We start from the raw sequence: 25,223 nt of genomic DNA on the forward strand, positions 1-25,223 counted from the left end.
TAGCTTAGGGGCTGCCCAGCAGCCCCCCTGCGCTAGGGTGACCCGACTCTGGCCAGGCACCAACTAAAACTGAAGTGCCTGTGGCTGGGGCAGGGTATATAGGAGGATGGACCCAGTGGGAGCAGCGTGGTGCGTGGTGCCCGTGGATCCAGATCCAGCTATACCCCAAGGTCAACCCTGTGGACCCCCTATGGAACCTGAAGTAGAAACTTGGATGTTACCACAACAAAATGGTCTCCTCTAAGCTCTGCATAATAAAGCAATACCCCCCTTCACATAGGACGCAGCTTGAGAAAAAAGTTGCGTTCTCGTCCGAATGAGCCTCTATTTTCTTCTGAGTGGTAACAGCAATAGTTGATACCTCCACTAAGTAATATACAAAGACAGAGAAAGTGAGGAGGAAGGTCGACATAACAGTGTCCATTAATGTTCATATATTTATGACTAAACACCCCCAACCAATAATTGCAGGTTTCAAAACATGACCAGCTGATTTATAAACAATAAAGTAAATATAGTCTAATGTCCCTTTAACTATCAGCAAGGCTGTGAGATCACAGAAACGTCATAGTACTCACCTGTTCCAGCTCCATCTCCTCTGGGCTTTGCCACCGAGCACTCAGATCCCTGCTGGAACTGTCCAGTGGAACCACCACAATGTAATACCACCTGTCAACACAGAAGGATAGGGGCGCTGAGGGAACGTGGGGAGATATGTGGGCAGCACCCAAGACGCAGAGTAACACTGAGCTTCTAGAACACAATGTCCGGGGGTCCTCACCTCACCGGAGATGTGGTCTGTACTCTCGGCAAGTGCAGAGTGAATCTGCCCTCCTCCATATACTTGCTGGCGGATGAAGGCTTGCTTTGCAGGACATCGGGCGCCGTACGGATAGACACTCGGTGCTGCAGCCCACCGGCACTGCTTCCCCGGTTCATGAGCACAAAGGAATAGTCCGTGTCCGGCTGGAGGTTGTTGATCAGTTTACGCATGGAGTGACCGTCCACCTCCACATTCAGGTTGTTGTACAGAATCTGGAAGGATGAGGAGGGAGTTGTGAGAATACAAAATCAAACGACTGGCAGTCAGTAAACTCTGCTGTCTTTCTAGATGACTGTTCCTCTTCTTCTGTGACACTTCTTCCTAAGGGGGAACGCACATACAACTAATGTGGTATATACTAGGGGGGCTCAGGTTACCTGGCCCCGGTCGTGTTTGGGGGGTCTGGGACAGCCGGGGAGGCGGTCCAATTGCAGTGTCCACCTTGATGTAGCTTCTAGTTATTTAAAAATAACCTAGGCTTAATAGATCTAAAAGATGCATTTTGCTAAATGAAGTTGCAGCCCGTCTTGTTTTGTGTGCTAGATAAACTAGCTGAATGGCGTTTTAGTTTCAGAGTTACGGTGAGATTGCTTGTTACAAATCCTAATAGTTTATACGTAGGTCTTATCTGCTCTGGGTCTCTGTATAAATAATATATCTCCATCCACATCCCACTTTGTAGTGACATTTAACCCCTGGGAGTACCAGCTGTGTGGACACCATAACACAATGACTGCAGAGATACTTGGTGTAAGACAAATAACTGCACAGCAATGAAAGCCCTGTAAAAGTCAGACAACAGCTTGTCCCTCAGCCAATGTTCCAAGCCTCGATCCAAAGCCCTCTGCAGCCACCTCAAGCAGCATAGCATTACAGAGGAGCACTGCTGGACTCCTGTTCTGGAACGCTAACCTTAAAAGGCACGGCTGGCTTGTACGAGTCAGGAACTTCCCAGCTCAGCAAGACCGATGTTTTCATCACCGCATTCACTCTGAAGTTCTTAGCAAACACTGGAAGAAGAGAAACAGGCCGTCTATCATAGCTCCGGATAACACATACACACTGCAACAAAACTGCCATTGTCCTCTTTTGAGCCTTACCTTGATCCACAGGCATGGTGCGTGACTGTATGCTGGGGCTCAGAGGTCCGGCTCCCTTGCCAGTCCTTGCCCTGACCTTAATATCGTAGGTAGTGTCTGGTTTGAGGTTGACCAGTGTGATGTGAGTGTCACGGGTGACGTTGGTGAGCTCCTGTGGGCTGTTGATGTCCCGGTACACCACCGTGTAGTTGGTGATGTCTCCGTTGCGTTCCGACAGCACGGGTGGATCCCAGGAGACTTCTGTAGTGGATGTGGTGAGTCCGACCACCTGCAGGTTTTGTGGGAACCCACTGGGCACGTCCTCCGTCGTAGAGATCTCCTTCTCTAATTCCTCCCCGAAGCCGGCCCGGTTCTTGGCGCACAGTTTGATGACGTAGGTGGCGCCCTTGTGAAGTTTGGTCACTGTGAAGTGATGCTGGTTCTTCCCAAAGTCCATAGTGATGAACCTCTCCTCGTCCACGCGTTTATACTGCAGGCGGTACCCGAGCAGCTCTCCCACTATCTCTCTGGGCGGGTGCCACTGGATGAGTGCCGTGTTCTGAGATGTTGTGTCAATCACCATGCTGGGCTTCCCGAGCACTGAGAACCATAGAGAGATATATTTATCAACGACGGGAACATGGCGCCCGTGCTATGTTGCTGGAGACTTTTCTATTGCGCATGTGCAAATCGCCAGGAAAATGGCCATTTTCCCAGTGATTTCTATCGGCAGCACCGGACAACGCTGGACGCAGAGAGGTAAGTATAATATAATATAGGGACCCAGGGGCCTATGTGCAGCGCACACCCTGCACTCATTATAGATACGCCAATGCGTGAAATAAGATTCTCTATATTCTCATTATTAAAAGATATAAGATATTTCGTAAGAGCAAAGGATATTAGGAGTCAAAATTAAATGTAGTGGTTTTACTTTACGGTAACACACAGAAAATGATGGGGCTGATTCTGCGTCGTACGCAATGCTGATATTTGCGCAAATGTCTAGTTTTTTTCAACCGCTAGTTAAGTCGTTAAAAAGTCGCACAGCGCATGCATTGCACGGTGTGTACACACAGAGAACCGCAGTAGCGATTGAGACCCATGGTACTGAAAGTGTACTGGGAATGTGCTGGGCTTTCCTGACCGGTGACTGGGAGATGGCAATTTAGACGCGAGAAGATTGTCCATCTTATGGTGGTGTAATGAGAGTGTCACGGGCGCGACCGCTAAACTGATTGCGAACTCTGACGCATCATCGCTCACACTGGAGGCCATACTGTGACGGAGAAGCTGCGCCTAGCATTAGGCTGGTGCACGCTTCTGAGGACGCACCAAGCATTATTTTAGCTTCTAAAGACTCTCAGAGTGGGCGTCTCAGTCCTTCATACGCTCGGCTGTGCGCCAGAGAAGGGCTTGTAGCGGTACTTGCATAAAGTCGCAGACACAACTATGGCAAAAGTCGCAGACACAACTATGGCAAAAGTCGCAGACACAACTATGGCAAAAGTCGCAGACACAACTATGGCAAAAGTCGCAGACACAACTATGGCAAAAGTCGCAGACACAACTATGGCAAAAGTCGCAGACACAACTATGGCAAAAGTCGCAGACACAACTATGGCAAAAGTCGCAGACACAACTATGGCAAAAGTCGCAGATACAAACTCTGATTTAAAATCAGCCCCGATGGGTTCTCTGGTGGTACTCACATGCTCCTGTGGTGGTCACAATTTTGGGTTTACTCCGGGCGCCATCTCCTTTCGTGGTGTAAGCAGCCAATGTGATGGAATAGGTGGTCTCTGGAGAGAGCCCAGTTATCACAGATTCCTGAAATGTGGTGGTGGGGGGGGGGGGGGGAACAATAAAAAACAAAATGCTAGCAAGGTTTATTCAAAGCATAGCTGCAGTACTGCATTCACACAGGAGGGGGAGCTGCGGGAACATGTAAAGTATACTCTGCTATATTTCAAAGGTTAGAATCTCGCTCTGAGGGGGATAAGTGGCTGAGTGCGCTGCAAATCACTTATGTGAGGAGGAAAGCAAAAAATATTCCTGTGCTCTGTAGGATAATTATCGACGGAGCATCTTAGTAATTCTGCAAGGAGTGGACGTTGCAGCGTTCACTGTGTAATGCAATAAAGTGGGCAGGCCTAGTAGAAACACAGAAATACTGTCGTATATTTGTAATTTAGTAATGGAGGAATATGACAGAGTGAAATGCAATTTACACATAACAAAAAACCCCAATCATTATGCCCCCATGATTTCCCGCTGAGAATCACAACAACCAAACAGAAGGGAGAGGTAATGCTGAGACGATAACCCGTCCTGAGCCCCGATCAAACCCTAATCTCCATGCAAAAACTGTGCCCCTCTCCATGCCTGAAACCAGGACTGGGAGGGCGATAAGCAGAGGAAGGAGGCAGAGAGAGAGGGAGATGATGTAACCAGCAGGCTATAGAATGCAGAGTCCCGTCATTGAACCAATGATTACGCAAAAAGAACATGGGGGCTGTCAGAGACCTCATTGCCCTCCCTGCCTGGTATATACTGACGGTGAGAGCTTCTGCTGATACGGTTGGCATTTACACCCTCGCCCTTAAAAAGGGGCATGTCAGCTTGTCAGAATACCTTCTCATACACTGGAATATTAAAACTACATTGCTCATTTAATAATTTATGTCTTGGTGCTTCCGCTCTTTCCCGATAACCTTTTCTACGACACATGAAAGAGAGGAGACAGATTCAGCAGCTATCCTGGTAGTCTAAAAAAAAAACAACCTGATACTGTGGGAAGTTGAGTCTTTCAATTTTTTATTTTTTAAAAAAAACAGTGTTACCTGTACAAATAGGTCACCTTAAAGTTATATTACCTAGGGACAGATTGATACGGTTTGATGACCAGCTCTGTGACAGCCCCCTGCTCTCTGCAGACACAATGCGATCACGCAATCTGCCCACAGGTGCCAAACATGAGATACTCACGTAATCTGCGGACTCCTCAGGTCTCCACTGGTAGGGACAGAGAGAAGAGGGGTAAGTGGGATATGCAGGCAAAGTGTCACTGGGTTACTACAGCAGAGCTGCTTCTTAGAGGAGAATGACATGCCGGGTTACTTGGGAAATACAGTTAATGGAGGGTCGTAGGTGTGTAAGAAATATACTGTTATTATTAGTGCTGCTACATAGAGGGGACATGCGTCACTATTAGGGATGTGCAGGCTCGGATTAGTTCGGATTTTCCCCGACAAAAATCGGGTCTCAGAAAGAGGCAAAACATCATCTTTCATGGACTTTAGTCCATGAAAGATGACGTTGTCTTTTTCTGAGACACGATTTTTGGTGGAAAAAATAAATAAATCAGATTTTGGCGGGAAAATCCGAACTAGTCACTATGCAGAACACTCGAGTGCGAGTGCTGCAATCTGGGCTGTATTAGTCATTTGGGGAAGGGGAGGAAGAGGGGGGGGGGGGTGAAAAGTGGAGACCCAACGTCTAGGTCCAAATCTTGCCAGCCTCTGAATGAATATTATGTGGGTATCACCAGAATAGTCTCAGCAGTAGGTGGGCATGTCACGTTCCTTACCTGAGCTTCTGCCAGCATGACGTCCTTAATGATGGGGTTTCCCCGAGGTTCTCCGCCTTCCAAGCGAACATAAGTCACCTGGTAACCCCGTATCTGGCCGTTTTGCTTGGTGGGAAGAGGCGACCTCCAGGTCACACGCACGGATGTGGAATTCACAGAGTCCACCTCCACCTTCCTTGGTGGTGCACTGGGCACTGGAGTAAGACAGGGACACGGCAATAAACCCTCCACACAAAGTGCACAGAATTGTGAAACAGAGAACAGTCCGCGTAGAGGTTCTAGACTACCAAGAAGAGGTGGTGAGACTGTCCAGCACTGCTTGAGGTACAGCATGAGTACTAATGAGCTGCTGTATACAGGTTGGACCACCCCTGGTGTTACCAGCTGACTCCTGTAGCAAATGCCTGGGGGGGCACTGGGAGCGAGAGGGCAGCAGTGACTGGCTGTATACCGCTCATACGCAATCACTTGCCGCCTTCTATAGCCTGGCACTTATTCCATTCAAGTGTCCCCTCAGCTGGTAACACAAGGGATTGTCCAACACCATAAAACTTTCCATATTTAAAACGTTAACGGTTCACTTCATGTTTTAGTTGTGATGCCGTAATTAAAATGATCACGGTATCAATTCAGATTTGGACAGCTATTTGGAATTCAGATGTACTTGTACGTGTTTTTATAGAACACAATGAAGTAAACAAATCAGGAACCAAAACCAGCGCTTCTCTGAAGAGAAATCTATGTGTGTGAGATCCCTCATTCTACGCACTGTCATGGATCAACTTCAAACAATGCTGTCAGAGCAGCGATCTCCTCCGCACAGGACAGGGGAAGCATCAGGACATGAAAGGGTGAAAGCCGCCAGCTCCGCGCTGCGTCTCAGGAGAGTTGAGAGGAGTGAGATAAGCAGGGTGAGAGTGATGCCCATTGTGCAGAGAGGTGAGAGTGGCTCCCGGGCACTTACCATCCTCATCTGTCCGCACAATGACGGGTGAGCTCTCAGGCCCGGCCCCTACGTCTGTATGAGCTCGCACCCATACTCTGTACTCTGTCCATTTCTCCAGATCCTTGATCTCCCAACTGGATAAGTCTGGCGGGATACTGTCCACAATATGCCGGGATGTGTCCTCCCCAGCCACGGCTTGGTAGGCCAGAGAATAGCGGGTCAGGGCCCCATTGCGGCTGGAGACTGGCGGAGCCACCCAACTTACCCGGATGGCGGTGGAACTAAGACTGGTACACTCCACATCCTGCGGAGGGGCAGATGGTGCTGAGGATGAAATTAAAGAAAAAAAAAAAAAGCAGGCAAGGGAGGGAAGATGAACACGATGCACAATGACAGGGATGCAAAATAAAACACAGTGTCACACTGTTACCAATAGCAAAGCTCTGTTTACCCCCATGCCAGTAAGCATTTCAGATTAGCAGAACTACAAATCCCATCATGCACTGAGGGCCTCAGGACATGCTGGAAGAAGTACTTTCCCAATATCTGAAAAACCACATGAGCCATGCTGGAGCTTGTAGTTCCACAGCTACTGCAGTGCTACAGCCATGGTCCTAACTTAGATATCACTAACAATATGCCACATTGAGAGCTAAGATATAGATATATATAGATATAGATATATATAGATATATATATATATATATCCCTGATTGGGATTCCAGGTAGTTAAATAAAACACAGCAGAGCGGACACTGCTATATGAGAATAACCCATCATCGGCAGTAAGAATTAGATGTTACATAGTTAAGCTGCATACACACTTGCTAATTATCTGCCCGATGTGCTGGGCCTGATGTCACAACTGAGCGGGCATTTAAAATTTGCCCGCCCGGTTGAGCGGTCACTCATCGGCGGGTCCCTGCAGCATGTGTACAGGCGATCAGCGAGCCGCCAGTACACACCAGCAGCATCTGCTGTGCTGCACGGCCGATCAGATATGTCTCTGTACTATAAATATATCGGCCATTCAATGGAATGGCCGATATATCTATCAGTGTGCACCCAGCTTTGCAGTCTGATCCAGCGTTAAGCGCACCCCTTCATCCATAGTAAACAGTTGCTATTTGGTGACAAAACAGTGTAACAGTCACACAACTACATGATGCAGTAAAAGCAATCACACGGCACGGACATATGTAATGAAATGTCATCATTAACAAGCTGCCTTCATGCAGGTTCCCAGTATCACACATTCTACATGCATTGAGAAGAGGCAGCAATCCCAGTTGGGGTAGAGCAATATGTAACAGGTCATGGATTCTATTGGAAATGGAGCCATTTGGGGTATGAGAATGACGGCACACTGACATCTGGACCTTATAGGTTATATAGATGTTATACAGTGGTTATATAGATGTTATACAGTGGTTATATAGATGTTATACAGTGGTTATATAGATGTTATACAGTGGTGGCGGCAGTGCTGTGGGCTGAGAATGCAGCCGTTTAATTCGCTAACGGACGGAGGCATTTCGTGGTAAGAACAAGATTCATCACGAAGGATATTTTGCCTCTTTGATGTTACTGAAGTTGTCTAGTGCCCCTACGTATATGCCAAGAGCATCCCAAGGGGCACACCCTCTTCCCGGCCCTTGTAACTGCCCTCAGAACGTCAGTCTGTATCCAATGCTGTAGATGCTTCTGGAAGATAGAAAGGGGCCGATTTTGTGTTGGGCGCAAAGCAAAAAAGAGCAGTAACTTTGCACCATGCTGCACTGCAGGGGGGCAGATGTAATCTGCAGGGTGATTTACTGTAAATGTTAGAGAGGTTTGTCCTAACTCAAATATAAATTTCAGTGTAACAATAAAGCTGTCCAGTATTTGTGAACCACATGCAAAAGCAGACATTATTTACTTAGCGTGCAGGGTAAATACTGCATTTGCACCCCTTGTATTGCTACATGGTTTGCCCTTGCTAGCTTTTATGTTTGCTTTGCTCCCAAATCAGAATCAGCCGTGGAGACGGAGAGTAAAAAACCTTTTGGCTACCATTTATATGGATTGAGCTCCATGTTCCTTCCTCCCTGTCTACCCCATCTGTGTCACATCTGTTTGTCTGCCCCTCCCCTTTAGAATGTAAGCTCTCACGAGCAGAGCCCTCTTCCCTAATGTGCTTCTCCTTACTTATACTTTCATCTACTCCTTACTCCCCACAAGGGCACCTAACACTTTGTTACTTACGCCCAGCTGCTTATTATAAGTGTTATGATCGCTTATGCAGCAATGTATTCTGTCCTGGTGTAACCCAGGCACATCTACTACTGTGCTCTCCTGGTGTAACCCAGGCACATCTACTACTGTGCTCTCCTGGTGTAACCCAGGCACATCTACTACTGTTCTCTCCTGGTGTAACCCAGGCACATATACTACTGTTCTTTCCTGGTGTAACCCAGGTACATATACTACTGTTCTTTCCTGGTGTAACCCAGGCACATATACTACTGTTCTCACCTTGTGTAACCCAGGCACATATACTACTGTTCTCACCTGGTGTAACCCAGGCACATATACTACTGTTCTCTCCTCGTGTAACCCAGGCACATATACTACTGTTCTCTCCTGGTGGAGGTGAATTTTCTACAGAAGATTTCAGTAATTTTCCCGACCCATTTTACACTGGTAGATTACAGGGCGTATAAGTGAACTAGGGCAAATATATCCCACTTCTCACTCCATACAGACTGGGGCACTTGTCTAGCTATCCTCTGTCTATCCTGCAGTTTGGTCTTTTGGCAACATGTAAAGCACCAGGTTGCACGTGTGAGTACTGTGTTTAGTGCACACATTGGCTGTCCAGCTCCTGTGAGTGATCGCTTTACATGCCATCATTCTGTAAGCAAGCAGCAGGGTGCCGTATGGCCATGTTGCTGGAGGATGGGTGCCAATATAGCCATGATAGCATGCAACACCACAAACTTACCCTCGTGTGGGTATCAGGTTTGGATACTCCAGACTGACCCCGTGTGTACAGACACCTTCAGATACTGAACTGAGCCACTCTATCCCAGACACACACACATTATATCCACCACCACACACACAGATACTTACTGGACTGTGCCGTCCTGGCCTGGATCGCAGGCGTGTAAACACCGAGCCCCATTGAAGACCAAGCTGCCAGCTGGAAACTGTACAGAGTGTCAGGCTTCAGTCCCTCAACCGCATAAGATGAAGATGGAGCAAAGGTCACCTTTTGCTGCAAATATACAACATTAAAAAATGCCACAGGTGGAAATGATTGAATCTTGTGTGATCACGGTTTATACATTACATAACAGACAGCACTGATCAGATATAGTGATAGGTTTATGTTTATCAGCAGTTATTGGTTTCAGAAATATTGCAGTTCAGAATACAGTTATTATTGCACATGTAGTGAATATTTGCTGCTTATTTAATCTCAGAATGTTTCTTACTTTTGTAATTTGACATTCTATGCTTATTTTAATATCTGTAGTAAAACCATGTGCTGTTATCCATAGCAACCAATCAGATGTCATGTGATGTTACCCAATGCAACCAATCAGATGTCATGTGATGTTACCCAATGCAACCAATCAGATGTCATGGGCTGTTACTCACAGCAGCCAATCAGATGTCATGTGAGGTTACCCATAGCAGTCAAGAGACCATGTGATGTTGCCCACAACGAACAATCAGATGTAGTATCACATGCTCTTGCCCATTGCGTTAAATCAGAGGCATGTGCTGTTACCCATAGCGGCCAGTCAAAATGTCATGTTCTGTTACCCATAGCAACCAGATATCAGTTTGTTACACAGCACATTTGGTTTTGGACCATGTTATTGCCCCTATGTATTGTACAGATGTTGATCATAGTCATACACATGTCGTTTTCCAAACATTAATGGTTCTGTTTTTAGTGTTGTACTCACCTGTGGCCCATCCTCTCCTTCCCAATACAGAAGCTCGTATGAGGTGATGCGTTCTTGGGTCATGTAGCGCCACGTCAGCATTATGCGCGTGTCCGATTCAGCTTCTGCCTGGAAATTAATCGGCTGCGCTGGGACTGTGGTGAAAACAGCCATGAAAAAGGTTTTAAAGTCCTGTAAGTGACTCACGACATCAATGCTAGGCTACAGGAACCTCAACCTACTCAAGACCCACTATTATAGATGGTTAGTTGCTATTCTTTCTCATACTGCAGTGACGCACTAGATAGCTTGTCACATACAAATGATGGACAGTGTGATCCATCTTAATGCTTACCGAACATCCTTTAGCGGCCATATTCAGAAGACAACACTAGATAGGATCAGCTGAGGAGATGACAGCAGCATCTCACCGACAGGTGCCTGACTGACAAATCTATTCCTCTTTATTGTATCAGCTTGTCACAGAAGTGACTGCAGTTGCAATGAAACACTCACCTCCCTGCTGGGTCTTCACTTGGACCATATCAGAAGGTGGCCCATCCCCTACAGAAGTGAAAGCCAACACACGGATGCTGTAAGTGATCCCGGTGGTCAGTCCTCCAATAGTTGTCAAGAGACTGTCTACTACGTTGTGCTTTTGCCACATATTAAAGGGCAAATGTTGGTCTGAAGTGTAATATATCCGGAACCCTCTAATTTGTCCATTGGCCTCTTCTGGCGGATCCCACTGAACTATCATAGTGCTGGAGCTAAGCATTCGGGCCTGGACTCTCAAAGGAGGACCCGAGGGAGCCTGTTCTCCTGTCTGAGCTTCTACCACCTCACTTGGAGGTCCACGACCGATGTTGTTAACGGCAATGATGCGGAACTCATACTCGGAGTAAGGGCTGAGCCCCCCAATGCTGTAGCGAGTGGTAGCCACGCCGTCGACCTCCTGGAATAACCCTTCCCATGCCTTTGGCTTATACTGTATCACATAAAAGGAAAGTGGCTCGGGGTTCCCAGAGTCCCAAGTTAAGGTGACGCTGGTGGCTGTTGTCTCTGTTACGGTGACAGCTACTGGTGGCTTTGGCAAAGCTGCAAGAGAGGAAAAAGTAAAGAAAATACATGTATATATAGAATATATAGTATTGTAAAAACAGTAACATTAATCTTATCATATCTGATATGTCTTCGCTCCATCAAACCATTGTCTCCCTTCTCAGATTCACCCAGACCCGCTTACCTTTCACAGTAATCTGGCCAATAGCCTCAATCATGCCAAGAGAGGAGATGGCGACGCAGGTGTAATTAGCAGATTCACGAATATTGGTGAGTTCTAGAACATTACGGCCGACGGGCATCTCATCTTCTTTGGTAAGCTCCTCTAGGCCAGCCATCCACTTTACATAAGGCATGGGGGCGCCAACTGCTACGCAAGTTAGGTTTACGCTGCCCCCTGGCATGACTTCATGGTTACTAGGAGGGATGGAGAACCGTGGTGCCACACGCCGGACTGCAAAAGTGGTAAACAATGATGGGTTAGGCTCTATCCATGACAGATTCTAAGCAACAGCTTATAACCGAATGGAGACAAACACACGGGCACTCTAGGAGTAAAATCAGCTGGTGGTCACCGTCAGCGGGTGAGATAATTCAGGAGGAGAGAATTCATCCTTCACTTTAAAGAAAAATTCATAAATCTTGCTGTTCTATTTGAGATACTTCACTGGATTTAGAGCCTTATTCAGCAAAGATTATGCACGCAATTGGCAGATTGTTGCGATCTGCACATGTGTATGCATCGTAGTGCATGCGCGAACCAGCCACTGCGATTGGGACTGCGATCGCAGAGACTACGCAGACCCATTGCAGAGTGATTGACAGTAAGTCCCATTTGTGGGTGTTGACTGAGGGGGGGGCAGCGAAACGGAGGCGTGCCAGTGCGTTCGAACGCCGTTGCATGGGCGTGCATAAATTATCCACTGTGATGCCGTACGCAACTTGTGTACTTGGGTTAGCAATTCCTGAGTAAGGTCAGAGCTTGTGCAAGTGTGCGTGAGGCTGCGATGGTACTCGATGTTACTGATGGTTTCGCTGTCTCGCTTAACATTACGGATGTGTGTAAGATAAGGTGGGCGTCCCTGCGTAGTGCTGCGACGGCATAGTGATCGCGATGGATTTGCATACTATCGCAGTGAGACTGCGTGCGTAATTGCTATTGCATTTGCAGTTGTGATCCGTACTGAATTAGGCCCTTAGTCAAGTAATCAAGTGGGGCTGCAGCACAATCACTAAAAGGTGAGGTTAGCACCAGCCCAACAACAGATGCCGTATACTGGTGATATTCAGTAATATAATGTTCCAAAGCCATAAAGACCCATGGAACGAGGAACCCTGGCCACTGGACCATTAACTATGAATGAACATTGGAAATTCAATCTATTTTCTGGATGTTATATAATAATACTTTTTACTGCTCTTGCTGGTAACATTACAAGGTAATGGAGTTCGCTGACGTTAATATCACACTTTGTGGCATGGAACTGCAGCATATATTTAATTACTGAAAACACAGACTCCATGTGCACCAATCACCCCTAGTAACAAAGCCACAAAGGAAAGTTCTATATTGGCTCTACATTGGTTCTCAGAAGTTTGGCAGAGTATTCCTAGCTCTAGAAGGACTCGACACCAGGAAAGTAGGGCTTCCACCAGCCCAGCTGAATGAGGCCGATGGAGATGACAATGGTTTTTAGCGTGATGGTGGTCTGGTTTCCAGTGTAGACATCTCGGTAGCCTGAGACTTCCACTGCCAGGATGACCATAGTAGCTCACAGAGGAAAGGAGTCTTTGATCTGTCTAGTCGACTCAATCAGGCAGAGCAGGTGATGATGAGGAGAGGTGGCACAGGCAGTCACAGAACATGCATCAGGCAGAGAGTAAGGGGACGTAGAAGAGCACAGAGGAAGAGACTACTAATCAAAAGAGTACGGGACATCATGAATCATGCTCTGGTTTATTAGGATGGTAGATTTTAGACATGCACAGTGGTAAAACAGGGAATACAAGGATTATAGTGCAGGCAATGCATATATCCAACCTATCTTCTTAGACCAACTGACCCTGTGATGTTCTGCACGAGAAAACTGAATGACATGGCCATCACAGGTCTCCATGTGTAAGCTACCCTTCTGGAACCTCATCAATCTCAGCGCTGTATGAAGCCTCTACTGCTGTATGCTACAGTCGGCCTAATACTGAGTCATGTGCCGCAGCAAAAAGCAACTGCAGACTGTGCCGCACCGTGCATGCGCCAGACCATGCACCCTGACAAATGATACGGGAGCGGTGTTTCTGATCGGCTACCTTGTGAGTGCCCGAAAAAGAGCCCACTCGTGGGTGTATCATGGGCATATAGCCAGAAGTCCGTGCTAGTTTGAGGCGTGCGCACGGAGATGGGACGCCATACTTCTGAGGGGACTTCTGCACCCAGCATGGGGCTGGTCAGGTACTGAACTAATGATGATGACTGTGTACGAAAAAAAACAAACAGTGGGTGGCGCGACCCTAGGAATGAAGCCAATGTGGAAACTGGCATTAGCATTATGTAGTGAATCTGGCTGCCGCGGCCATCCGCACTCCCAGACGCTTTGGGTCGGACGCAAAATCAGGGCAGACGTCTCACCAATACCTGGCCGAGGTGTATCACCTCCCTCAGAATGCTGTCAATGTAACGTGTTTGGACAGAATTATGACTTTTTTAACAAATGCTGAGTCGGAGCAGCAGGGACAAAAGATCTACACTCTGCAGTAAGGTGATCAAGCACTTTGGAAGCCTCATGTGACCACAACTTCCCTGGCAGTGAAGAGGTTAGACAAGCAAAGCACAGAGGAACAGCAGAAAGACGGAGGAGTGTTTAATAATTCAGCAGGCATTAGCGTGCAGCTGCCAGCCTGTGGTGCTGAGAGGCTAGGATACATTTCCCAATCCCATGATCAGTGATGTCCAATTCGCCAGGAGAGTCTCACATTGCACCCTGCGGTGACCTCACTGCATTAACCGGGCTACACAATCCAATTCCCCTCCATCTCTAGAGATCGCTGGAGAGCTGTGCCATGCTGATAACACCATGGACGGTGGCATCACCTTTCATCCAGTCTCAGATGTAACCACAGGAAGGAATAGAAGGAACGGGGATCCCTGCCAAAGAGAACTATTCTGCCCGCCCCAAGTTACCAGAGGGTGAAGTGCTTCTGCAATGTGACTGCTTAGGACAAGCTGCTTGTAACAGTATTTATTGCAAAGGAACACCTCAATGTAACATGCCACTTATACTAACAGCCAACTAGAGGCTCACGCAACAGCTACTAGACACAAACTATTACTTGCTGCATCTAGCAGACCGGGGGAAAATAATATAAATATGGAAGGTGCAAAAGCTTGGAACAAGTAAACTTGATTAGCTTGTGAGGTCTTAAATGAAGCCAAGTGAGGACAACTCAAATGCTGCTTCTGAACAACCACAGGTTCCCCCGAGGTGTTGACTGGGGGCTTAATTTGAAAAATTTAAGATGATTAACAGTTACATAACGGGGTAAGGCCATAAAAAGATAAGTGATGTCTATTAGCGTAGTATCTCCACTGTCAGAAACATCATGAACACATGGAACAGTTGCAGTTAATGGAAAATCTAGAAGAGCCAGAAACGCTGTTGAAGAACCTGCTCATAAACTGGTTCTATGTACCAAATAGAACCTACAGATCATTGAGGCGTGCAGTCGTTTTGGCGGATACCAGAGTCGTGGACCACGGGAGAGCGTGGCTAATAACCTAAATGATCTGCATGGAAGAGTTATCAGAAAGAAACCTTCCCTACGGCCTCATCACAAACCTCCAGTATTTGGAACAAAGTACTGATGAAACAAAAACTTGTGGCCCCAATGGCAGCAACTGTGGATCATGGAGCACATTTCTATAACATTACATATGAGCGATTCCGTGTTCAAACCAGGGTCTTCTCCAAAACCTCCAAATCTGTACATGGACAGAGGGGGGAATGGGATTGACATGCCGGCTGTTCAAATCCTGACAGTGTCAGCCCGACAGGTGGAAACCCCGACAGTGGCAGGTAAGTCACCTATCCCTCCCCTCAACCCTCCCTTAGGGTTGCCTAACCCTAAACTCCCAGGGTGGTGCCTAACCCTAAGTCCCCCCCCCCCCCCCGGGTGCCTAAACCTGACCCCCCCTCCCCCGCACCCTAACCTCCCCCCAGCGGCCCCTAACCCTTTCTTCCCCTAGCCTAGCCCTCCCCGGGATGGTGCCTAAGCCTAAATCCCCCTGGGTATGCCTAAACCTAAACCCCCCCGCTGCTAAGTGCTAGGGACAGCCAGGCTCACCTCGATCGGTTGGGCGTCCTTCGGCACTCCGGCATCAGGATGAAGATAGGCGTTGGTATTCTGACGCCTATCTGTCCCTTGCCGGTCTTCTGGTGTCGGGATATAGACTGGTGGCATTGAGTCCACCCAGTCTATTAACTATATCACACGAAGGGTGAGGAGGTCAAAGCATCACACAGAAAGTATCAGTAAATTCAGGTACTTAGGGAAGAAGTTCCGCCCCAGAAAAACAGTTTTCTCCTTCGCTACCATGAAACATAACTCTACAGGGCTGATTTACTATCACTTCATTGTGCAGCCTCTATTTATACGCAACAACAAAATACACATTTGGAGAAATATAGGTGAAGCCTCTGAAAAACAGAAAATGTAGCCTATTGGTGAGTACAGATGTGCCCACATACATCTATCCGTGCGCTACAAGTCGCGCCACACAACGCGGGAGCTCAGTTTGACTTTGTAGCAAGGAGCGTCTTTTCGTGCGTCTTTTTACCTTTAAATGCGTCGTATTTGCACAACGATGCGAATAGTTAGCACAAGCAGCTTCTGCTGATTAAAATGATATGCAGCATTTCGATATTTTGTGAGCGAGTGCGGGTGTGTCTGCATGAGAAATGCTATGTTACACTGTCAGCGGCTGTAACACCATAATGTAGCGTTTCCCATGCAGATACACCCGCAGACGCACACAGAATATAGGCATGCCGCATATCATTTTAATCAGCAGAAGCTGCTTGTGCTAGCTATTCGCATCGTTGTGCAAATAAGACGCATTTGAAGGTAAAAAGATGCACGAAAAGACGCTCGCTGCTACTGAGTCACGCCACGACATGGTGCGACTAGAAGGGCTGTTTAACGCGCCAGGCGGCTAGATGTATGTGGACCTTCAGGGGTACGGGAAGTAAGAATGGATTCAATGAAATATCAGTACATGGATTGGTGTTTTCCTATGTCATGGCCTGTTTGAGTTATATTTTATTATTTGTTCCCTTTGTATTTCATATATTTGGCTAAAAGAAATGTTAATAAAAAAAGAAAAGAAAAAAGATAAATCAGTAAATGATAGAAGCAAATATCAAAAGGCAGCGAGTAAATTAAAGCTGAGAAAAGATTGAATATACCAGTAGTAACGACAAACCAAAACATACCAGAAAACGTTTCATAAAGTACGTTGCGATTTTTGCTGCGTCATGTGACTTTTCTTCAATAAAATATGTCTTAATCTGCTAATTTATACCAATTCCTTTGGAACAAAAATACTAATCCTAGTACACCATAAGCGAATGAAGACGCAAAATGCAGGAAAAAGGACGCAATCTGATGTAAATGCTGCTACAATGCCCTTCCCCGGTGTACACCCGTGCATCTGAATGTGCAAGGACTGAGACGCCCACTGTCAGCGCCCGTACACGCTGTAATGCCGATTGCTATGACTTTAGACGCACCACTGAAACTTGCACCTGCTCTACAGCTGATATATTAATTTAAAAAAAGATCAATCTCAAGTCTTTATTTTATCAATAAACTGTTTTGTTCAGTTTTCTCCTTCTGTTACCGCCAGGTAATTGATAAATAGGCTCACACATGCCTAGGCTAAGGCGGTACACTATGCGTGCGGTAACCATTTACACGTTATGTGTGAAAATGGGTTTTTATTTTTATCCTTGGGTAAATCTGCCCTTATGGGAAACGTGCAACTTGACCAGCGGTACCTAAACTTTTGCACGTAGTCAACATTCAGCGTACCCAACACAAGTATCCGACGTGTAAAAAAAAAAAATTTGCTCAGTTTATGTTGCATGTCCCTCTCTGCTAATGTGTGGCAATGCCAAGTTCGTATCAATCTTGTGGAGAATGAACGATGTCAGAGAGGAGGGGGCTGAACGAGCAGACCATAAAGCCTGAATGCAGAGGTTGGAGTCTCTGCAATATGGAACATTAATTGACTGTAAAGTACCCTACTGCCGCATTGTCAATGTGCTGTGCTTGGCTTGGTGGGGCACTACTTCACGGGTAATGGGAGACAAAATAATAACGTTGGAAATTATATTTATGTCAAGAGCAATAAGAGGATCTCTGACACTTGGTCAGAGTAGAACAGATTTCTGTGTCAGGTAGAACGGTGTCAATTGCCTCCGATTATCTCTCTAACACGCACAGGAAAATCTAAGCTGAAGAAGGGAGTTTACATATTTAACAAGTCAGTCCCGTGTGTGTGTTACTGAATTTGTGCTTTCAGGCTATAACACTTGAGGAAGATTTCATGGTTTTGTGTATTACCCAGGGCCCTAGCTAGGAGGCGTGGTCATGTTAGATGGGGCGGAGCCGTGTCATCCAGGGGTGCGTCTAGTGCTTTTGAATCACTGGACTGCGCCCTGCTCTATTTTCTAAAGCCCCCCCCTTCGGTGCCAAGTTAGTAGTAGATATTACCCATTTCAACAAATAAAGTCCATGTAACAGTCCCTTCAAATCAGGACTGACCCACCTAAATCAGGCCAGTAAGGAATTATGAATTATAAAGAATTTTTTTTTTTTTACTGTTGCCAATTTGTTCTGGAAATGATGTCACTGAACGCTATTGGATGTGGTGACATCATGGAGGGTACGGCCAATAGGAAAAAACTGCTGTTGTAGCGGAGAAGCCTTATCTACAGTCTGTCGCAGCACGGTACGTTTATTGTTACAAGACCAGACTCATCCAATGTCTGTCCTGGGGACCTTTTGGGGACAGAGTTAGACAACAATATCCCTTTTCTAGTCTTTCTATATCAATTTTAATAAAAAAGTTATGTAGCATCTACTGTTCACCAAGTTCAACTATTTATTTTCATATCAACAATATAAATGTTGACTCCTCTTTGTTCAGCTCAGTAAGAGCAGAGTTGACTTCTCTTTAATTCCAAACTATAAGACTAGCAGCCAACCTAATTTTTTTTCACCTCCCTTTGGTTAGGGGCACCGGGTTACCAGTGATAGATGCGTTATAAGAGAGAGGAGAGAGAGAATACATTTCCGTCAGTCCTCAGATTTTATAAAAAATTTCCTTCCTGTTTTTGGATTATATTTTAGTTCTTAAACTTTTAAGATGAATTATTTGGCACGACGGTCAGATCTGGGCGACTGTATATAATTACTGTACGGTGGTTCTCTGAGAGGACTCAATGCGCAGATGATCGCGTGTCAGGGTTCGAAGGGGCGGCCGTGCTCTGCAATTTGCATTCGCTCAGGGAAATTTCTCAGATGAAAATAACATGAAGAGAAGAAGGGGGGAAGGGAGCAGATCCATGGCAAGGAGATAAAAAACTCTTTAATATATGACCTTGCAAACTCGCATAGCAATAATTATTGTCTCGGTGAGCAGAGCAGCTTCCAGGAACACAGCTAAAAGAAAGTGTACGTGTCCTCATCTGCGGCCAAACAAATACACACCGGTCCTGTGGGACATCCATTACCTGGCGGTGCGGAATACTAAAGGGGAGCGCGTTTTACAGACACCTCTGAGCTGTACCATGCAACAGACTGCATCTGTAATATGTATAGCAGTACTGAGCGACAGGCTGCCATTGGCCCTCGCCGGTTAGCCCGCGGCCCTTTTTTTTTTGGAGGAAATTCCAAATGCAAAAGGCAAAACAGAATGGGAGCTATAATTAGCACAGACGTGATTTCTTGGGCTCCACACGAACGTCTTTGACAGCAGCCACATTTGCGGCACACATGCAATACACTTAAAATACCATACGTGGTACTATGTGGTACGCTGGCTTTTTTCTTTAGATTTGATTTGTTTATTTTCAGGACCTCAGCATCCCAAAACATACCAGTACTCATGGTCAAAAGTGATTTACTTAATGCAAGGGAATAAAGTGACTTGTCCAAGGTCACAAGTTTCAGACAACGTTCCAATCAGTGCCTTTAACCACTGAGCCATCCCTACAGCTTGCAGGGGACAATGAGACGCCTGTTGTGTAGCCCTGCAACCTAATATCACAATGCTCTTACTCTGAAGATTCATTTTGTTGATTTCTTTGATGTCCTGAGACATTGTATTATTACCCATCACTGAGGCTGCACAAAGCCTTTTCCTTACTACACAAAGCTAGATCGCCGTTGCTGCAACACCCAGAGCGGGCCATGGGCATAGGCCATAGAGGTGAATGCCTAGGGGGGGGCATTTCTCCAAGAGGGCGCCCAGCAGTCATGCCGGCCCATCCCTACATTGTTTATGGGATACCAGCTAAAATCTTAGGTTCCATGATACATAATTAGCTGTTGGGAGTTACTGCAACTATTGTTTTTTTACTTCTTGGTTGGAGGCGGTTGCATAGCTCTAAGAAAGACGAAAATAACCCCATAGCCTTGCACAGTGTTACACATGATACATCAAATCCCTAAAGTGCCTCATTGTAAGAGAAATATTACCGCTGTGGACTGCTGCAAACAAGGAATGGTTAATGTTTATGAAAATGGTAGAAGAACAATGTTCAAGTACCCCGGACCCTTACAACTGCACCTACAGTGGTAGTCTCACAGCCAGCTGAGAAGAGGTGGGGGCAACAGGGAGGAGGGCAGGGACCATGCACATTACAGCGTGCACAAAGGGGGGGGACTGCACTTGCAGGCACATATTACAGGCAGGCACCGGGGTCACAGAGTAGAGAACAGGGATTACAGCAGGGTTTTATGGGCTGCATAATAATAGTAAAATAGAAAAGCTCTGTTCGGAGCCCGGCTCTGCTGTTCCCCCCCCGCGGAGGGATAGGTCGGACCAACACGTGCCAATCTCTATCTGGATAAGAAGTCAAAGGGACCAACCTTCTCGCTGATCTGAGAGATGGAGGTTTGATTGGATGGCGGTGCGATGAGGATGACGAGGTATTAGAAAGACAAGGAGAAACACAGAGAGAGTAAAAACAGCAAACTGCAGGTGTACATGACATCATTCACACATTACACGCGTTTCACACGCACAGCATGGTAGTGAGCACAACGCAGCCACAATTTCAGCATTTCATGCGGCAAACTAAACACAGAGCAAGAACACAACCATTGCAACCAATCACAAGAACGTGCTCGCTCACTTTTACACAAGACAGACATACGGGGGACGCACAATCATACAGACCACGGTCCACATTACCGCACAGAAGTGTTCATCGTATGCATCCGTACCTCTCCCCCCCCCCCCCCCCTCCTGCTATACCCTCCCTAATGCCACTGATATTCTATTTATTTGAGAGGTACGAGACAGATGCAGGGGAAGATGTACTAAGCCTTGGGGAGAGATAACCAATCAGCTCCTATCTGTCATCTTACAGGCTGTGTTTGAAAAATGACAGTTAGGAGCTGATTGTTTGGTACTTAGGGGTCTATTCATGAAGCAGTGAAGTGACCTGTTTAGCTGAAATCAGGGCACTTCTCTGCTTTGTGCTATTCATAGAGCAGGGTACCGTTGTGGAAGCTTATAACGTCTCCTGCGACCCGCTCCTGTATGTATCACATCACCATAAAGTTGTATGGTGTGTGCGATTTATAAATGAATGGAGAGTTCAGCTTTCCCTTTGTCTGCTAGCACCTCATTCGTCATCTCCGGATGGTGTAAGCAGCGCTGTCTTCCTGCCTACCCACTGTTTTCTACACCCCTTTCTCTGCCAGCAGCCAATCAGAGGAGCCCATGGTATATGCATATGGATAACCCGGATCACCTCCTGCAGTGCTGACTGCCCCCTCCCCCTGCTTCCGCTATTGTAAGGTGACCCGGCACCTCCATCCAGACTGCCCGCTGCCCACTCTCCCTCTTCATTCCCTTGCCGCCACTAATGTAAAGTGTCCCAGCATATGCTCGGTCACCTCCATCCAGGCTTCCCGCTGCCCCCGCGCACCCCCCTCCCTCCCAACGCTGCTGCCGAGATGACCCGGCACAAGCGCAGAAACATAAAGAACAATAACAACAAAACAAAGACAGAATAAAAGATGAGAAGACCGGACCGCCGAACGTGGATATACCGCTCCGCAAGACAGGTAAGTGTACATGATTTGCTACTTATCAATACTATAGATCGCATCGAAATGATGTAATCTATAGTGATAAGTAACAATTCTATACCGCATAACTTAATGAATAGACCCCTTACTCTCCATCTACTTTATCCCTCTCCAAGGCTTAGTACATAGACCCCTCAGTATGCTTTTCAGTTACTTAGAAATAATGGAAAAAGAGTAATGAAATGGCCATTGTAAGCTGGACAATGTGCGCACACACAATTCCTAGTGTAAGCTACAGGGGGCGATGTGGGAAACATTACAGACCAAGACAGCACAAGGAGCAGAATCTAATTTCTTCTGAAATGCTGTAAAATGATTCTTTGTTTGTTCTGGCAGAGAGAAAACAAAACAGAAAACCTATTCCCCACATACAGTCACACGCTGGAATCAGGGGGTCACCAGGATGTGTTCATTGTATATTTTACACCCTTACACATTACACACAGTGAATTCCTCGGACAATGCCCCTGAGGGACGAGTTGAATGCTCCCTGAGAATGAGACCTGTGACTCTAGGAATATCTGTAGAAAATGGGGGTACACAATATCATTGCTCTGGATAGAACCAGAACTACACTATTACGTTATCCGGGATAATGAGCACTAAGTAGCGGGTGGTGGTAACCCCAACAGATAACTATACAAAGACTGGTATGATATGTAAAGCACTGACTATCCATGTCTTATTGGCACCGTATTCATGCATCTGGTTAGCAGGAGACCTAGATCCCTACTCTGTGTCTCTCTTCATGTCCTGTAGACATTACATTAGCTCAACAGAATCTTACAGGAAACATTTGCGAGTACACAGGAGCCCAGCACTCAGTTACATAGGAACAGCACACAGCAAGGCGACAGTAGCACAGCCACACTCATGCCCGTCTTATACCACACACAAACACAGGCGCCGTTGCACAATATACACCAGGAACGAGGCGTTAGCATGAGCCACACAGGCCAGACCAGCAGTTGATAGAAGCGGCTCCTTTGTAGACCTGCTGGAGTCCTGGAAAGGTGAGTGTTAGCAGTGGTCCATGTGGGGGGGGGTGATCACCAGAGTCAGTGGGGAGGAAATCTTACCACGCACGTAGAGGTTAGCGGGAGCTGAGTAGCGTGTTCCAGCACTGTTGGTGGCGACACATTCATACTTCCCCTGGTCGGACTCCTCGCTGTTCTCTATCTGCAGAGCTCCTATGAGAGACAAGGAGGAGAAGTCAATAAACCTGGACCCCACATTTTTCTCTCCCCAGAACTCATTTTCCACCAGTGTCCCCCGGCTTTGTGGACCTAGAATCCGTTATTAATCACTTGACACACGTCCTTTAATTAGTATAAATCTATGCCAAGTGCATCCAGGACTCCTATCAGCCGCTGTGAAACTGCCTGTGGGGAATCTATGTGTCCTCCGCGTTCCTCACTAACCTGTCATCATTCTGCATTTATCTAGCACATCTAGATGGACAATAATGCTAAAGGCTTATTGGTGGTCAGGATCAGGAAGGCTGCTGTCTGAGCACAATGTCCTACAGCGAATAACTTTGTCTCAAACTTTGTACGTTTATGTGACAATGACACTGATTCAGGGATCCGATGATGAACGTACATCTCCGATGTTTCCGGGTCTGCGTCTGCACAGGACTCCTCCAACGCACGTGCAGAACGGGTCCAGCGATTACGCTCACAGACAGGGGTCCAAGCCGCAGCATGACTGACATGCTGCGGCATGACTGGTCACCGCTCCCGAAGACGGGGTTGTGTCACCCCTGTTTTCCTGGGATCGCAAATGCAGCAAGGGGGTGTCCGACAGAGATTGTGTGTGGCTCTGCAAATCCGTCCATCTCTGCATCAGGCCCACTATTGTGTGATCATATCGCTGCCTGACTCCCCATAACACTACAGATAGCTTAACTGTCATAATTGTGCACACACAAATTGTATGTCTGCATGTTGCCGCTCACATGATTTGCTGCTACCAGTGGCATCATTATATCTAATTTTAGATGTTATCATATTATATATAGTGTACATACTGGCTGCCAATGTATGGGAACATGAGATTTCATCCAGTACCCACACTCGCAGCTCAGTAGTTTTACTTTAACCTTAAACATAAGTGCTCCACGGCTGCCTGCAGTCAGTCCATGAATGGTCTGTGAGCTGAATGTATGCAACATGCACCTAAGCCAACATGTATTGCAGCTTTCTGCATTTCATAGGACTTATTCAGAGTCAGTCTTAAATGTAATGATGAGACTTTTTCCAATCTCAACTTACATTCTTACTGTGCATGTGTCTATTCGCAATCCGCGTCTTTTTCCGTCTCAAGTCGGACTTGAGACTCTCTGCAACTCGGGGGCTGAGGCTGGAATGGCCGTAGAATTACGGGACGTGGGCGCACAGTGGTAATGAAAGTACAGTATAGGGCATGTTCTCAGTGTGCAGTTTGAAGTTAAGACAAATATGAGCGTAAGTCAGAAACTCAGCCTCCTGGAGGGATCTGGCGTCAGCTCTGACCCCGGTGTAAGTGTAACATAGATGATGGACCAAACCACTTAGGTACTGAATATCTGCTCTATCCGGCTGCTAACTGCACTGTGTTTCCTTTGTGTTCTGCGCTTTACAGCATTTTCTGTACCGACGGAGAAGCTGTGACTCGTGTCACAATCCAATCTCATCTCAGCCAGGTACACCTAGGGGAGGGAACCGCGGGCAGAAGGAGGGAGTCGCAGCTGGCTATTTGCGTCTGAGACTGACTCTGAATAGGTCGCAGAGATGTAACTTTTTTCACACTCATTTTGGGAGTCCATTAGCGCCCAACCCTGGATAACTTCCTATGTTTGGTTCAAACTGGTGACTTTGCGGACAAAACTATAACAGTTCAATTACCTCCTGGTTAATTTGGGGACTACTTACTGTATATATATGTATACATAACCAGGGCAGCGTGTGTTCCATCTTATCTGCTCTACCACCATGCTATACCCCGTGAAGTGTGTCTAATAATAAGTATTACACTAAAGGGACTAGAACACAAGACCAAGCGCTATGCATTTGGACCAGTCAAAGGAAACATTTTTCAGGCCTGTACTCGGAAGGCTAATCTATGGTGGTCACCTGGGGATGGACTCACCTGAGCTAGAACATACTATTATAGTGAACACTAAAGCAGTTTGGTCATTTGTCTTATATATAATGTAAATGTTACACCAATACAATGTCAGTCTGATCTAATGCAGTACAAACAGCCAGAAGCAATACATGTATTACATATGATACTTCCATTATTCCAACCTGTGGACAGGCTCCCACGGTCTCCAAGCATCTGACCAGAGAAATGGGGGTGTTAGTGGTTAGGGGGGGGAACATGAAGATCACAGTAAGAGACAGTGAGGTTGGTGAGCAGGATG

General features: G+C 46.6%; 1 protein-coding gene across 17 annotated transcripts in view; it reads right to left on the minus strand.

The window, feature by feature from the left end:
• Positions 1-25,223, minus strand: part of LOC148478344 (receptor-type tyrosine-protein phosphatase F-like) — a 944,179-nt gene that overhangs the window by 28,275 nt on the left and 890,681 nt on the right. For 10 of the 17 annotated variants that reach the window (XM_088455645.1, XM_088455647.1, XM_088455638.1 and 7 more), the window contains 13 exons: positions 22,897-23,007; positions 11,622-11,891; positions 10,892-11,473; positions 10,397-10,530; positions 9,552-9,696; positions 6,456-6,761; positions 5,492-5,685; positions 4,891-4,917; positions 3,615-3,732; positions 1,924-2,502; positions 1,736-1,833; positions 782-1,035; positions 579-669 (listed from right to left, as the gene is read on the minus strand). In XM_088455645.1, the coding sequence (XP_088311771.1) occupies positions 579-669; positions 782-1,035; positions 1,736-1,833; positions 1,924-2,502; positions 3,615-3,732; positions 4,891-4,917; positions 5,492-5,685; positions 6,456-6,761; positions 9,552-9,696; positions 10,397-10,530; positions 10,892-11,473; positions 11,622-11,891; positions 22,897-23,007 (2,909 nt within the window). The remainder of the gene's footprint in view (positions 1-578; positions 670-781; positions 1,036-1,735; positions 1,834-1,923; positions 2,503-3,614; positions 3,733-4,890; positions 4,918-5,491; positions 5,686-6,455; positions 6,762-9,551; positions 9,697-10,396; positions 10,531-10,891; positions 11,474-11,621; positions 11,892-22,896; positions 23,008-25,223) is intronic. The other 7 variants (XM_088455649.1, XM_088455646.1, XM_088455651.1 and 4 more) reach the window with 3 other exon arrangements.

This window comes from Taudactylus pleione, unplaced genomic scaffold (genome assembly GCF_031769625.1).
Source record: "Taudactylus pleione unplaced genomic scaffold, aTauple2 ptg000662l, whole genome shotgun sequence".
Classification (NCBI taxonomy): domain Eukaryota; kingdom Metazoa; phylum Chordata; class Amphibia; order Anura; family Myobatrachidae; genus Taudactylus; species Taudactylus pleione.